Source organism: Astatotilapia calliptera, chromosome 8 (genome assembly GCF_900246225.1).
Source record: "Astatotilapia calliptera chromosome 8, fAstCal1.2, whole genome shotgun sequence".
Classification (NCBI taxonomy): Eukaryota; Metazoa; Chordata; class Actinopteri; order Cichliformes; family Cichlidae; genus Astatotilapia; species Astatotilapia calliptera.
In genome coordinates this window covers 22811272-22828212 of record NC_039309.1, presented here as the reverse complement: position 1 = coordinate 22828212, position 16941 = coordinate 22811272, and the positions used below count along the sequence as shown (strand labels likewise).

The 16941-nt window shown below is 38.8% G+C and overlaps 1 protein-coding gene across 1 annotated transcript in view; it reads left to right on the top strand.

Moving 5' to 3' along the window:
* ca10a (carbonic anhydrase Xa) overlaps positions 1-16941 on the top strand; it is a 289525-nt gene that overhangs the window by 37628 nt on the left and 234956 nt on the right. The window contains exon 2 of the mRNA XM_026177459.1: positions 6084-6158. Coding sequence (XP_026033244.1) covers positions 6084-6158 — 75 coding nt within the window. The remainder of the gene's footprint in view (positions 1-6083; positions 6159-16941) is intronic.

The following is a 16941-nucleotide window of genomic DNA, read 5'->3' as shown; positions in this document are numbered from 1 at the left end:
TCGGTAGTTGGAGGGGACCGGTCCCTTCTTGGGGTCCTTGGGGATCAGGACCGTCCGGCCTTCAGTTAGCCATTCCGGGTGTCTCTCGTTAACTAGCAGCTGGTTCATTTGTGCTGCCAGACGCTCGTGTGTATATATATATATATATATATATATATATATATATATATATAAGAGAGAGAGAGAGAGAGAGAGAGATACATGTATAAAAGCATAGATTTAATTTTGTTTGATAATTGATATTGAAACAGATTTTTAATCAGGTTGCCACAGTTATTGTTGCGTTAGTTCTTAGTTGCATTGCACCGCATCTTGTGACATTAAAAGTTACACTTAAAGCTATTAGGAGTGGCTCATGGTCAAAGAAGACATTAATTTGACCTTAATTATCTCCATCCATTTATTTTCTTACCACATTAATTTCACCTTCTTCTGTCCCTCCCTCAGTCCACCTGCACTGCTCCATGGCTGGTGCTACCAAAGGCACCCTCCTGTGACTGCTAGGGATTATTGCTAGTTGTTGCAATACTACTGTTGACAGCAGAGTAGCAGCAGCAGCCCTAACGGCTAACATGTTGCTTAATTTGACATATTTTACTGCATGGATTTTATTTTGTCTTAGCTTTTCACGAACCTCCCATTCACACAAGTGAATTTCTTGTGTGGACTCCCTCTTTGTTACCTACTTTGAGCCAGTTAATGACAACACACACACACACACACACACACACACACACACAGAATGGGAGAGATAACGGTCTCATAAGTCAGTAAGCACAGCTGTTGGCAAGGTCAAGTTTAATTTATGGATGCACTTTGGCACTTCTAGTTTAGCCTCTGCATCTCTTCCATTCTGACGTTCTCTTCTTTTCTTTCCCCTTTCCTCCCTTTCTGAGTCCATCCTGTACCTGCCCTGCTGTCCTGTCACGCTCCTCCATCCCTCTCTTCCTGCATGGTTGGGCTTATGAATTGCTCAAGCCCTTCAATGAATATCAATGCAAGAGCTTTGATATTTTATGAAAATAAACTGTTTACTGAGACTGTCTCCTTTGGCTTTATGGGAGGTTGGCAACGGTTGAATTGAGTGCTGCCTCATTCCCAAGCAGGGATGAAATAAGCTGGTTCAATGCTAAATAGAATTCAGGTCAGTAAGAGTCTGTGGCCAGCCAGATCTGTCATACAGGTTTAGAGCAACATTCTCATTTCAGAAACCACACAACAAAGTGTGAAATTTTTTTTTTTTTACCAAGGGCGTTCTCACATCTGCAGCTTAACATATTTACACTTGGCTGGGACTTGAATGGGGTCTTAAAGAGGGTAGTCTCTTTAATCAAGTAGGAGTCCACTAATTGCCAAGGTCAATAAATGACTGGTTTCCAGCACAACACAGATTGTAATACAAACTCTAGATAAGGGCAACACAACTAGCACTCACAGGGGTTCAGACAGTATTTTACTAACCATAACAATAATTACCAAGCAATAGAAGGTAATTTATTTTTGTTAGCAAATAATATAATATAATATCTAATATTAGGTAATAGTCAGTTTCTATTTGTATGAGCTTGTGGCATGTTTGGGGATTTTGTCTTTTACTTAACCTTGCCTGGTTTGTATGCTTTGCTGCCTGCCTTGATGTGTATGACCCATGTCCGTTTTTGCAATAAAAAGTTAGATATTTTAAATAACACACCCAGCAACCCAGCAAGAAAAGTGTTTCCTGTGTTTGTCACAAACAGTTATATAGATAACTCCCGCAATAAACAAGGGACCACTGTAGGGACCACTGTATATATAGGGACCACTTCAAAGAGGGGCCAAGGCATTTGTGAATTTTGACTGCCTGATGAACTGAGGAGCTACATCCTGGTCACACTGAACTACAATTCCTTTAGCCCTCCACCCAAACTAACTCAGAGGGCAACCTCCATAAGGCCCACATCTATTCCTGCATCTGGGTTGACTGACAACAATACCTCTTGGATTACTGTTCTTCCAAAAGCATTTCCCAAGGCCCCAGAGACTCATTCACTGCTTACCTCCCCAGAGAGCACATTGCAAGAGGTCCCCACTTCTTGTTTTTGAGTCTGTGCTAACCTCCAAAACTGCTGTTGTGACTAACAGCCTTTCTCCTTCTCTCCACAGTAAAATCGTTGCCAGTGTCATGTTCCCCAGTATAGCTGGTTTCACATTAATTAGAAAAAGCAGGTCACTGCCACTAACTGCTTTAAATGAAACTAACGTCATTTTCACATAATTTTTTCAAATAATTAAATTAAGTCATTAATTTTGTACTACCTTGGTACTACCTACCTTGTCAAAGTGTAAAGTGGCAATAGCTGACTGTGGCTTGCTTTGTAGGCTACTGTGTTGTTCAATGATGCAGTTCTGGAAACTAGAATTACTTGCTTTGATTACAATAATATGATAAAACAGATATTTTAATGGAGAAAATTTGCATGCACTGTAGGGCTGCTCAATTAATCGAATTTTAATCACGATTACGATCTGGGCTTTCAACGATCATTAAAAATGACTAAGCAGATTATTAGCCCCTCCCTCATTTATCCGCGACACCTTAAAGGCCGTCTGTGAAAATATTGTCGGGCATAAACCAGTCCGTGGCGCAAAAAAGGGTGGAGACCGCTGATTAAGAGGACCCGAGGGAAGCTCGGAAAGCTAAGCAGAAGTTATTTGGAGAGTGACTGCCGTTGGTTGAAAAGAGAGTTTAAAAAAAAAAAAAAACTTCAGTGGTGTTGCACACCATTTTATATTATTTTTTTAAAGTCATTGTTAACCCTTTAAAGCCGGTCAGAGCAGCACGCTCCGTTTTGCGTAACTATTGTTAAATCCCTGTAGAATCTGAACCGTGTAAGCTGGCGCAATAATTTGTTTTGCATATGAAACCGGAGGAGTTGTACTTACATCTGATGCCATCAGCTTGTCCTAGGTCACGGTTTCGTTCCACATATAGCTTTGCAAAAATTGCATAAAAAGCGCTTGCAGGAACAAAAACATAATATTCCAGAAACACGCTTTGCCGTTCCTATCAGCTGTTCGTAACACTTCCCACAGTAAAATGATGCACATGCTGTTTTCTTTGCAAATTTGCATCATAGGATTGTTTTTTGTTTTTCCTGCAGTATATAAAAATTGCTGTATCTCCAAAATAAAACTATGAAGACACTCAAAATAAATTTCCTGTGGTGGGAAACTATTTTTTTGCAACTTTATTGTATTTAAAGTTTTGAGGGATAAACCTCTTAAATTTCTCCAAGTAGAAATATATGTAAACAAAACAAAAGCGATTTTCAATTTTTTTTGTAGTTTATTGCACTTTTTTGCAATTTATGTAATTACTATGGACTTAATGCATACATATTATTAAAATATGGGCTATAACAGTTGTATTGATGTATAGCAACTTGAAATGCTCCCACAAATGGCACTACAACATGTAAAAAAAAATAAAATAATATAAGCTCTGGTGGACTTGGTTCTATGGTAGGTCTTAAAGGGTTAAATAAATATCGTCAAATAATCGTGATCTCAATTTCAGTGAAAATAATCGTGATTATCATTTTTGCCATAATCGAGCAGCCCTAATGCACTGCATTACTTTAACAAGGAAATTAATTATGTTATGGTTCACCAAGTTCTGGAGCCAATGGTAAAACTATTTTCTTCAAATCAAATCAGCACTGTTGAGGTGTGTGTGTGTGTGTGTGTGTGTGTGTGTGGTTTCTGATCAAAAGTTAATCAGCTTTGTAGAAGTTTTGATATTTTTTATGATGTCCATCTGACTAACTTCCCAACATCTATCTATACATACGTTTTCTTCCACTTATACAATTCAGGGTTGCAAGGTGCTCGCAAGCGAGGTACACCCCGAACAATCACTATGCGAGCACACAGAGGCAAACAATGATTCGTGGTCATTAGGTTTACTGGCAAATTATAAATGGCCAGTAAACCTAATGTCTTGAGAGAGCCCATGGAGGCACATGGTGAGCTTGCAAACTAGACACAGAATGGCCCCAGCTGGTTGTAAGTGCCGTCGTTACCACTGTGACCTTATAGTAAAAGGTTCAGGGAATACAGCTCTCCAGTACATGGTAGTATAGTGGTATGCAAAAGTTGGGGCATCCCTGATAATTTTCATGATTTTTCTTCATAAATCATTGGTTGTTTGGATCAGCAATTTCAGCAATATATCATATAGCAGATGAACAAAATTATATTTGAGAAGTGAAATAAACTTTTTAGAATTTACAAAAAGTGTGCAATAGTTACTTAAACAAAATACAGTTGCATAAATTTGGGCACCCTTGCCATTTAATGATTTTAATACCTTTAGCACTAATTATTGGAACACAAAATTTGTTTGGTAAGCTCCCTGATCCTTGATCTACACACACAGGCGAATCCAATCATGAGAAAGGGTATTTAAGGTGGCCAGCATCATTCAACTATTCAGCCCACTTTGCACAAGGGGATGCTGCTGTATGGGAGAGTAATGCAGAATTAGCCTTTTCTGCACACATGCCACAAACAGAGTGGCTTGAGGTATGCTAAAGCACATTTGGACAAGCCAGCTTCATTTTGGAATAAGGTCCTGTGGACTGATGAAACTAAAATTGAGTTATTTGGGCATAACAAGAGGAAACAGAACACAGCATTCCAAGAGAAAGACTTGCTACCCACAGTAAAATTTGAGGTTGAGAGTCCCATGGATTCCAGTCAATATCAGCAGATTCTTTTAATTCAACTCAATTCAATTTTATTTATATAGCCAAATCACAACAACAGTCGCCTCGAGGCACTTTATATTGTAAGGTATACCATACAATAATACAGAGAGCAACGTTCAAGAATCAGTGACAAAGTTGAAGTTGTGCCGGATATTGAGCTAGATATTTCAACCAGACAATGGCCCTAAACACTGCTCAAAATCTGCTAATGCAATCATGCAGAGGAACAAGTACAATGTTCTGGAATGGCCATCTCCAGACCTGAATATTGAAAAACTTGAAAATCTGTGGTGGATTTTTCTGTTGGGGTGCCCAAATTTATGCACCTGCCTAATTTTGTTTAGGTAACTATTGCACACTTTCTGTAAGTCCTATAAACTTAATTTCACTTAAATATCATTGTGTTCATTTGCTATATGATATAATTAGATGACAGTGCTGATTTATGAAGGAAAATCATGAAAATTATCAGGGATGCCCAAACTGTTGCATATCGCTGTAAATGGGTCACCAGTAACCTCACTGATGTTAGTTGCATTATTTTTTTAACACGAATAAAGAGATCAGTGTGTATTCCGTCTTCGTCAGTCTCATGGTAGTAGCATTAGCCAAAAGAAATAAAACAGACTACATAAAAAGAAACCTGTTGCAATTTAGGTCTTTTTGGGTTCTTTTGGGGGGGGGGTTGCCAGTCTAGAAGAGCTGGGCAGAGGGTGCAGTCTTCTAATAGTCTGGAAAGACTGACATAGTCCTATTTGGTTGGTCGATGCAATGCTTTAGGCCAACTCCAATGAAATTGAACCTGCTCTCCAGTGTTACTGCAACAAGGATTTTGGAAGTGATAACAGAAGGAAGAGGGTTGTTCAACCACCTCAACATCCATTAAAGAGAAACAATCAGGACAACATCTCGACATTAAATTAGGCCTTAATTTTGGTGTTTAATTAGTAAATGAAGAGTTGGGGTTGTGGGGGAATTAAGATCCAAAAAAGTATGATTCCAAAAAAAGTAATTCTCACTCACAACTTTTTCTTTGTGCCCAGACTTCTAGGCCTTTGCCTTCCAGTCCTTTGTCTACAGTTGACACAACATAAAATAATAAAATTTGTACTAATGTCTATGGAGTCATTGGATCACACAACAGCTTGCTAAGTGTATACACATGTGTGCGTTTAGGTTGAAACTATTTCCTAAGCCCTGTTGTTTATAAGAGTTTAACAGAGTATATTACAGTTAGGCTGGGGGAAAAAAAATCATCGTTGCTTCATTGTTTACATTTCAGATACAAGTAACTGATGTCCCTGTTGCTGTGTCTCTTCTCTCCCCCTTTAGCACAGCCAAATCCACCAAAAATTCATGAAGGATGGTGGGCATACAAGGAGGTGGTGCAGGGGAGCTTTGTTCCAGGTATGCTTCAAAACTGTGTGCAGCACTTTGATGCATATAGTTTTCACAATACAGATTTTCCTGCATGTACTTTAAATATAATATATATAGTGCACATGTATAGTGTGTGTTTGATCCAGAAGTCAGTGATTACTACACATTTAAGATTACATCGGGCAACGTTGCCCTACTCTCACAGCTAACACGTCTTTTTGATTGATAGCAGCTCACTGATCCTCCCAACTTTTCCATCTTGTTTTGTATCTGCATGCCAATTATTTCCCAGAGGTTGTATTTTCTGCTTAGCTTAGGTGCTTTTGAGTTGTGTGTGTGTGTGTGTAGATGATGCAATCTCTGTCTTTATGAGGACTAAATGTCTGCATGCAAAAAGAGCAATTAGGAAAATTGAAATAGAGGACATTTAATTTCTACTCTTGTACTAGCATCAAAGCGAACTTTACCTGAAGGTTAAATGTGAGCAGTGAATCTTTACACGATGAAAGTGGAAGTATTAAGGAGCAATTAGAGGTAACTCACCCTAAGGCTGTTTTGTCAACTCCCTGTTACTCATGAGGTATCCGTTGGTGTCAATACCCTGGCAAACTTGCCACTGCAATATCAGCTGGCAAGAGATAATAGTCCCTTTTTACAGAAAATTTAAAGACTGAGTTTGAAGGGCAGGCAGTGCTTTTGCAAAGGTTTAAAATCCCAGAGACTGGATTGGTGCACTTTCTGGTCCTGGAATCTTTGTGCTTTTTTTTTTTTTTTTTTTTTTTTTTTGGCCTTCCTTTGTTCATTATATTTTCTGGCCAGTGTAATAGGCAGGTGCATCGGGTACCTGATACCAAAGAAAACCTTCTGTATATCTGGGCCACAGCGTGGTATCTAAAAATTCTCTCTTGTTGTGCATACAATAACATAACAGTTACCAGTGTACAGTTACTGTGTAACCTACATACACATTCACAGGTCATAGTTTCAAGACAGCTAAAATGCTGCTTACACTTGGTTCACAAGCTGTGAAGTTATTACAAATCCTAGACTGCTACTGGATTGGATGGGTTTCTGCTCATCATTTCAAAATCTATTTTTGTTGAAAGGCATATATTATCATAGGAAAATTTGTAATAGATATTGGTTTGGCTATTTTTTAGCAAGGATAGACAGATATAACAAAACTTTATTAAGTGTTCAGTGAGGGTATAATAAGAAAAACAAAATTGGTTGTGATTTGAGGTTTTGCAGAATTCTCCAATATTTCTCTCTATGTATGAAGATGAAAATGTCATGATTTCAAATCACTCAAACGGATTCAGTAGCGTAATAAGGTAGCAGGACACACTTCCGGTTTATGTGACTATGGCGTAGGTCGCACCGAGCTTAGCTCCTGCAGAGTCTAGTTATTATCTAGCATTTCCAGGCACATTTTGACGGGTTTTTTCTTTTTGTATATTTACGAGACAAGACTGTTTTTGCTTTTTGTGTTTACAATGTTAATAAGAGCGCAAGCACCTCTCAGCCGAACTTGCAGCCTGCTGCTAACACTGCATCCCCGCCTCGTGGTAAAACTTCGCCACTGCCTGGGTCACCCGACACGCTGCTCGTCGATACGGAAAAATTCACGAAGGCTGAACTCCTCTCTGAACTTCGTGAAGAAATTTCAGCACTGTTTAAAAAGGAACTGACGGCAGCGTTTGCGGAGAATCTCACGTCTATCAGGTCCGATATACAGCAACTAAAAACGGACCTTTCCTCAAATATAACTACCATGCGGCAGGAATTCGCTGGCCTCAGGAGCACAGTTATGGAGATGGAACAGTCTCTCTCCACATGCACGGATGATATTGTCCACCTCCAAGCCAAAGTGGATGCGATGTCAAAGGAGTTGGCCACATTGGAGAATAAATGCGAGGATTTGGAGTCCAGGTCAGCTGTGAGAAGGGCGCTGCTCTTGTGGCGACCTGCAGCAGGTGTTTATTGGCATTTATTGGCATTTTCTTTCTCTTTTTGTTTTTAACTTTGTTTTAACTCTGTTCTTAACCGTGGTTTTAACTTTTTGCCGACATGGAGATCTTCTACACCTTAGTTTTATTGTTGTTGGCGATATTCACCTGGAGTCATTCACTCTCACTGACAATCACTTATACACGCGAGGAACTACTTGGATTACGGTGGTCCTGTTTGTCTATGTACGACTCTTCTAATGCTCGACCAGATGTGCTTCTTGGTGAGGATTTATTTCCCCGGTCAAAGACTAATTTTGGAAAGCCCCGCCGCTTGAGAAAACGCGGAAAGAAAGGCGGCGTGTGTCAGCGTGTAAGAAAACTTCGGAGGAAGAATCGTGTTCCTCTGCCTTCTATGATTCTGGCCAATGTCCAATCTCTTAGGAACAAAACGGATGAATTACAAGGGAATGTGCTTCATCTACGGGAATACAGGGAGGCTTGTCTGATGGCGCTTACCGAGACATGGCTGACCGATATGGACAGTGACACTTCACTGCGAATCAGCGGCTTTGGGACCCCTGTCAGATTGGATCGGAACTGTGGAGTAACACGCAAATCTCACGGAGGAGGGGTTTGTTTATATATCAACCAGGGCTGGTGTAATAATTTTACTGTGCGGGAGCGGTTGTGTCTTCCTGACATCGAGCTCCTTTCAGTATCTGTCAGGCCTTTTTACTTACCGAGGGAGTTCCCTCAAATTTTTGTCACTGTTGTTTACATTCATCCTAAGGCTGACGTTAAAGTTGCTGCTGATGCCATTTTTAAAGTGGTACACAATCTGCAGACTCTCTCACCGGATGCTCCTAATTTTATTCTCGGTGATTTTAACAATTGTAATCTTAAGAAATCACTGAACAATTTCTTTCAATATGTCACTTGTCCTACAAGGCATAACAAAACGCTGGATTTGTGTTATGGACCAATTAAGGGGGCATACAAGTCTGTGGCCGGACCTGCGCTAGGTTCTTCGGATCACAATGTTATTCACCTCCTCCCTGCTTACAGATCTGTGATTAGGAGGGAGAAGGCCTGTGTGAAGCGGACTAATGTCTGGACAAAAGACAGTTGTGTTGCCCTTCAGGGGTGTTTTGATTGCACTGACTGGTCCGTGTTTCAAGAGAGCACTTCTGATTTGGATGAACTCACTGATGTGGTGTGTAGCTACATCTCTTTTTGCAAAGACTCTGTGGTTCCAGTCAGAGAATTTAAGACTTTCCCTAATAACAAACCGTGGCTCTCTAAAGATATTAAGGATCTGATTCTTAAAAGGAAAATTTCTTTTAACGAGGGAGACGTTCCCACTGTGAGAATATTGAGAAAAGAAGGAGAGATATGTTTCACTGTTTTAAAAAGTCAACTCAAAGAGGCTGCAGAGATTGTGCTCCTCTCCCCCAGATGGAAAGATAGATACACAAAAGAACAGCAGCACCTGGCCTCTGTTGTCTGTGTGTGTCGAGGATTTTTCATTGCTCAAAAAATTTCTCTGCTGCCCTTTCTCCTTGTCAAGAGGCAATTTCTAATCAGAAATATATCAAAAAGCACTTCTCGGCGTATTAAAAAAACATTTCTACACATGAACAAAAAACGTATATTTTTAAAAGTCTGGTAAATACTAAAGCTTTGAATCAATTCATCTTGTCAGCCCAACAACAGGCTATGAACAGGATATAAATAGAAATATGAAATATAAAACTATACAGAAATATGAAATATGAACTATGCAAGTTGTAAACAGTTGTAGAATTATAATTATCGTATTGTACAGAATGATTGTCTATACAGCATTTACAGTAGTGCAGTTTAAATCGGTGAGATATGTGGCTAATATAGGGAAGAAGCTGTTCCGGTACCTGGTGGTCTTAGTCCGGAGGCTCCTGTAGCGCCTCCCAGAGGGCAGAAGGGTGAAGAGTCCATGTGCTGGTTGACTGGGGTCTTTGATGATTTTCCCAGCTCTTTTCAGACACCGCTTTCTGTAGATGTCAGTTATGGCAGGAAGTGGTGCTCTGGCGATGTGCTGGGCAGTTTTCACGACCCTCTGCAACGCCTTCTGGTCCGAGCAGTTCCCATTCAAGACTGTTGTACAGTTGGTCCGGATGCTCACGATAGTGCAGCGGTAGAATTTCACCAGGATGTCTGATGACAGGTGATTCTTCCTCAGAGTCCTCAGGAAGAAGAGGCATTGGTGAGCTTTCTTGACCATCTTGGAGCAGTTGGTCATCCAGATGAGATCCTCGGAAATGTGGACTCCCGGGAACTTGAAGCTGCTCATACGCTCCACATCCGTCCCTTTAATATAGATGGGTATCCACTCATCTATATTAAAGGTGGGTCAGCATTCCTCCTGTAGTCCACAATGAGCTCACCAGCGGGTGAGTCAGCGGTGAACGGGTTACCCTGCCATCCAGATAATGCCGTGGTTGTTCCTCATGCTTCGTTCGACTGCGAAAGCGCTCCCATCTCATAGCCTGAGAATTTTTTTGTTTTACTTTTTGTTTCATGCCATTCATCATCTTTGGACCCACGCTGTCTGGTGGATGGTTGATGTTTAAAGGAGCTGTCCAAACAAATCAGAGTTTCACATTCTTTAAAAGTGACTGTTTAATATTTATGTTAGACCAAAGCTGCAGTTGTCTGACAGCACAGCGTGCTCCAGGCAGGCGCTGGTTCTTAAACTTGAACCCTGGAGCCCCTCTTCCATACCTGCAGCAGCCAGATAAATGAAAACATTTTTACAGTTATAGGAGGGACCCAGATCCCATCACCTCTCAGTCGTTCAGGGCAACTTGTACATTCCCATACCCCTACATAGAGGGGCTAATATCCCCTACACATGTATGGGTAACTAGCAAAAAATAATTTCCCCCTTAAAATTTAAAACAATCTTAAATACATAAATAAAAAGGTCTGAATACTTTCTGTAGCCAATGTATATATTTTTCTATTATAAATAATCCAGTCATGGATTATCCTTAATGAGTTCCTCCAATATTTCTCCAATACTTAACAATGTAAAAAAATTAAAGTTACTGAATAATAACTAATAATGAACAGTCATCAGAGATGGGTAGTACTGTAATCCGATTACTTTTTTCAAGTAACGAGTAAAGTAAGGGATTACAATTGCAAAAACGGTAATTAGATTACCGTTACTTTCCCGTAGGAACGCTGCGTTACTGCGTTACTAAAACTGTGATTTATTTATTTTTTGCGAGAATGTCTCATGACAGTGACGTAAGCGAGTGCGACGTTCGTGACAACAGCTGTGTGCAGAGCAACAATGGATCATATATCGAGTGCGGGAGGGAGAATGAGCGTGCAGCGATTAAAGCGTGGAAGTACTGACCTTACTTTGAGTTTGATTCCATAAAAAGTGACAAAAACATTAGCGTCCATTAGCATTGTGCGTGGGAAGAAAACTTCTTTTTACAGCGAAAAACCCCCCCCCTAAACGTCCAAGCAAGCACCGAGTAGCTACGACGTAATCGGAAACTCACAGAGACACTCGCGGATTTTTCAACTGACTGCTGCGGCACACCTGCACCAGGGTAAACCTCCGCCTACGCCACTCCTGCTTTACAGGTGAAAATAGAGCAAAAGGACCGCTAGTCTTTGACTTTATTTATTTTCTGCTGTGTTTTACTTGCATCTATTTGGAAGACTGAGTGTAAACACACAAAAAAAATATTTTATGTGCTGGAATGTGCAGAAAATAGGTTTAAATATTAAACAAATTTCTTCCAGTCAGAGAATGTTGCATACAATTAAATTTTTGCTTGATGCATAAAGTTAAAAGATTAAAACTAATAAAACAAATTTTAAAAATGGACCTTTCCATTTGATTACATTTTGTATGATGGATTATGTAGAAAAAGTAGACTTGGGCTGAAAGATCTATCGCTTTATCATCTATTCAGGTTGTAAATAGTGTTTTTAAAAAGTAACTAAGTAATTAATTACTTTTGAAAATAAGTAATCAGTAAAGTAACAGGATTACTTTTTGGGGGGAAGTAATCAGTAATTAGTTACTGATTACTTTTTTCAAGTAACTTGACCAACACTGACAGTGATCCAGGTCACTTTCAGTCACCATCCAGTGAACATGTTTTGTCACTGTATGTATTCTCATGTTTACAACAGATTAGCACCCTGTCCAGGATGTACCTTTCTTCTCACCTTATAACAGCTGAGATCCAGCCTCTGTTTGACCCTGCAGTAGATAAGTGGAAGAAGATGGATGGCTGGATAAATGGATGCATCAATAGCTGGCTGGCTGGATTTTCATGCTTTTGCACTATATCTTTAAGATTTAATCCATCTCCTCTTTTGTCGGTGGCAAAAAATCCATGTAGATTCTGCACATAGACTTAACTACAGCAGCAGAGGATATTTTTATAGCTCTGCTACATCTGGCACATCAGAATATCTGATGTAATTCAGTCTCGTAATCCAGTAATTGGCAAGAGAGAACAAGGTAAGCAAAGAATTATGATATGATGAATTTACATTTCATATACTGGCTGAGTTAAAGCTAAAAACAAAAGCTTAGAAACTGGTGAGTGGCAGACCCCATATTAAATCAACCAATTCTTGGAATATTTTCTACGGGTCCATCTCCAATTTGCATAAATCATATATGGTCCAAAGTTTGAACATGTATAATGAGTCCTGTGAAATTTTAACTTCCCATGAATACTTTCCAAAATATACATATATATTTTAAAATAGTCCATCAACCCACTTTCTGTCTTTCCCCCCCGGCACATCTGCTGCAATGTTTGAACCCAAATATCTCATAAACTATAAAAGATAGAATACAAAAAAAGGCCTGAAAGTGTGTTGATCTTTCAAAAAATATATGTCTCGAAAAGCTAATATTTCAATTATTCACTCATACCAGTCATAAATGTTCAAATTTTCTGCCATAAAACCTTTCTGCACATTGGAGATGGTTGAGCAGAAGGTTCATGTTGATTTGAGACAGAAGTGTTTCAATGTTCTGTTTGCAGAGAAACAGTTTATTCAGCTTATTTACTCACTATGGCAACCCCTTGTCACAATAGAGCAGCCAAAAGAAGCTACATTTTTACACTTTTAAGTAATTTAGTTGTAGTTGCCTTGATCAGCTTGTTTTTTTTAGCTGAATTTGAACTGTCATTAGGAGTGTTTGTTCACATAGTTTTCCCTAATTTTTTTTTACACTGCACTTCCCATAGATCAATTTGCAACAGTAAATTTCCAGACTTACAGCAACTCTCACAAAAAACAAACAAACATCAAAACAAACATGGCAGTCTACCCAGACTGCTGAAGTACAACTCATGCTACAGTGTGATTTAAACCACAGTTTAAATCACCATGGAGACAACTTTATACAAACTACCTCAACATGTATTCTGATAATTGCTTATAAACAGTGGCTCTAATGATTATAAATATAATGAGTATAATGAAAATGTTGCCGACAGTGATAATCCCACAAAGAACCTGATTCTGCTATCCTTCTGCTAATAATTAGTCATCTTTGATTTCATTTGCACCAAAAGGAAAAATCCTTACTTTCCAAGAAAGTGGTGGTATGACAGCACATTAGAGTTGAAGTTTAAAAACATCAGCACAAACATGCATGTGGCATTCACTGCTTGCTAGCATTAGTAAGAATAGATTGATCAAAGTAAAATAATTTGGTTTAGAGCAACAAATCCAGTTTTAGTAGCGTCTGTTTCTAAAGACTGTGCTGTGGGATAATGTAGTTTTTTTGAAAAGTGGTGTGATTTTTTTTTTTAATTTATTAGCAGCTTTTTGCTGTTTTTATAATAGTGGAAGCTATTTGGTTGAACCTGTTGTCACTCACTGAAAATTTTCAATGAAATAACAATGTTTTCTCAAAGCCACTGGTAACAGGGCAGTAGAGGCAACTGCATTGCAACAGGGAGCAATCTCACTTTCAACTCCTTATTTAGGCATGCTTTGCATCGCATTTTAACATGCTGTACACTCACATGTCATTTTTAGTGTGGGTGATTAAATAAGCAACACAAATCTCTGGTTTTATTGTCCTTCCTTTACTTAAAATCCTTTTCATCTTGCAAAGGCAGTTGCTGTGTTCATTGTAGCATTCCCTGCTAGCATGCTTGCCTTCCTCTAACTGATTAATGACATTGTTTTTCTTTGGATTTGCTTCTTGCCTGTTCAAGCCAAGTAGCTCTCGCTGCTCACCCAGTTTCTCTTCACTCTTCAATTAAGTACAAACAGTCTTTATTTTTCCTCTTTATATTTGAGGAAAACCCAACAGTGAGAGCTTAAAAGAGAAAAGCCTAACATTTCTATTTAATACAGTCTTTAGTTTTCTAATCTTTCTTAATTTTAGATTTAGTGGTCCACTTTCTTTGATATTATGGAGTCCTACATGATACAAAGCCTAAAATGGATTCATCATTGTTAATTCAATGCAGTTTTCAAACTATATTGAACACTAAACAGTAGTGACTGGCGATACTTATGTTGTAGTTCATCACAGGAGCTGAAGGAAAAAAACATTAGTGTTTCCCCTAAACCTTTCTTGGTGGGGTTGGCCTTGTCCTTGTTTTAACACAGTGTGAGTCTAGAGCATTTGCAAAGCACTAACTAATTAGTGTCATAATTAAATTGGCTGAATAAACAGTTTTAGAGACTGATTAAAAATGAGTAGAAGCTAACTGATGCCATGTTCACCCTTTACAAATGATGGAAACTGCTTTAGTCTACATTATACTTATGGTACATTAAATTTGGATCTCATCTATATGCCTTTGCTTAATACTAGTAAACCAGAACAAAACAGAATTAGAAATGACTATTACTGATCACAAATTTGGTTTTATATTATAGTTTCTCTGATAGAGTAATGTTAAATCCCAATTAAACTGCTTAACTGAGCACCACTTTCGAAGCACCAGGTTCGAGTCTGATCTGCGGCCCTTTGCTGCATGTCTTAAAAACAAGACTGATTTTCTAACACTGGAATATTTCTAACATTTTGAGTTATTTTCCAGTGTTAGAAAATCAGCACTGCTCAGTGTTAGTCTTTGTTAATCTTCAAAACTGACTAGGTTACTTTTAAACATATAACACTGTCAAAAGTGTTAATTTAACACTCAACAGTGTTGTATTTAACACTCAGAGGTGTGGACCCATATAGACACTCTCCAGTGTTAATTTAACACTGGAGATTTTGCTGTGTACGTATGACTCTGGACACTGAGAGCCTCAAATCAGAAAGACTTGACTCTTGGAGTAGCCTGGCTAACAGTGTAGCCAGGCTGACAAAAAATCAGAGCACCCATTCCTTTAACGTTAACTAGTAATGATTTCATGAATGTCTTCACAAATAAAATTTTAACCATTAGAGAAAAAAATTACTCATAATCATTTCACAGATGTAACATTATTTACAGCTACTTTCAGTACCATTAATATTTATTTACAGTCTTCTTCTCCAATCGTTCTGAGTTAACTTCAGTAATTACTTCCTCCATCTTTTAGACCCCATTCCTACAAGACAGCTCACAGAAATCCTACCATTAATTAAAGCTTCAATCTTAAGTGTGATCAACGTATCTCTAATAACTGGCTATGTACCCTAGGCCTTCTAGCTGCCAGTAGTTAAACCTTTACTTAAAAAGCAATCTCTTGATCCAGCGGTCTTTGCTAATTATGGGCCAATCTCCAACCTTCCTTTCATATCAAAGATTTTTGAAAGAGTAGTTGTCAAACAGCAAACAGATCATCTGCAGAGGAATGGCTTATTGGAAGAGTTTCAGTCAGGTTTCAGAGCTCATCACAGCACAGAAACAGCTTTAGTGAAGGTTACAAATGATCTTCTTATGGCCTCTGACAGTGGACTCCTCTCCGTGCTTGTCCTGCAAGACTTCAGTGCAGGGTTCGATACTGTTGACCATAACATCCTATTAAAGCGATTAGAGCATGCTGTAGCTATTACAGGTATTGTGCTGCAGTGGTTTGTATCATATCTATCTAATAGACTCCAGTTTGTTAATGTAAATAGAGAGTCCTCTTCACACACTGAGGTTAATTATGGTGTTCCACAGGGTTCAGTGCTAGGGCCAATTCTGTTTACGTTATACATGCTTCCCTTAGGCAGTATCATCAGAAAGGATAGCATACATTTTCACTCCTATGTTGATGACACCCAACTTTATCTATCCATGAAGCCAGAAAACATACACAAATTAGTTAAACTTCAGGAATGTCTTGTAGACATAAAGAATGGCCTCTAATTTTTTGTTTCTAAATTCAGATAAAACTGAGGTCATTGTACTCTGCCCTAAATATCTTAGAAATATGGTATCTAACCAGATTCTTATTCTGGATGGCATTACCTTGCGCACCAGTGACACTGTGAGGAACCTTGGAGTCATTTTTGATCAGGATATGTCCTTCGATGCACATATTAAACAAATATGTAAGACTGCTTTCTTCCATTTGCGCAATATCTTTAAAATTAAAAATATCCTGTCTCAGAGTGATGCTAGCTCATGCATTTATTACCTCTAAGCTGGACTACTGTAATTCACTATTATCAGGACGTCCTAAAAATAGGACGTCCTGATAATAGTTAATCCAAAATGCTGCAGCAAGAGTACTGACAGGGACTAGACAGAGCAAGCATATTTCTCCTATATTGGCTTCCCTTTGTTGGCTCCCCGTTAAATCCAGAATTTAATTCAAAATCCTGCTCCTCACATACAAGATCTTGAATAATCAGACCCAATCTTATCTTAATGACTTTATAGTACCAT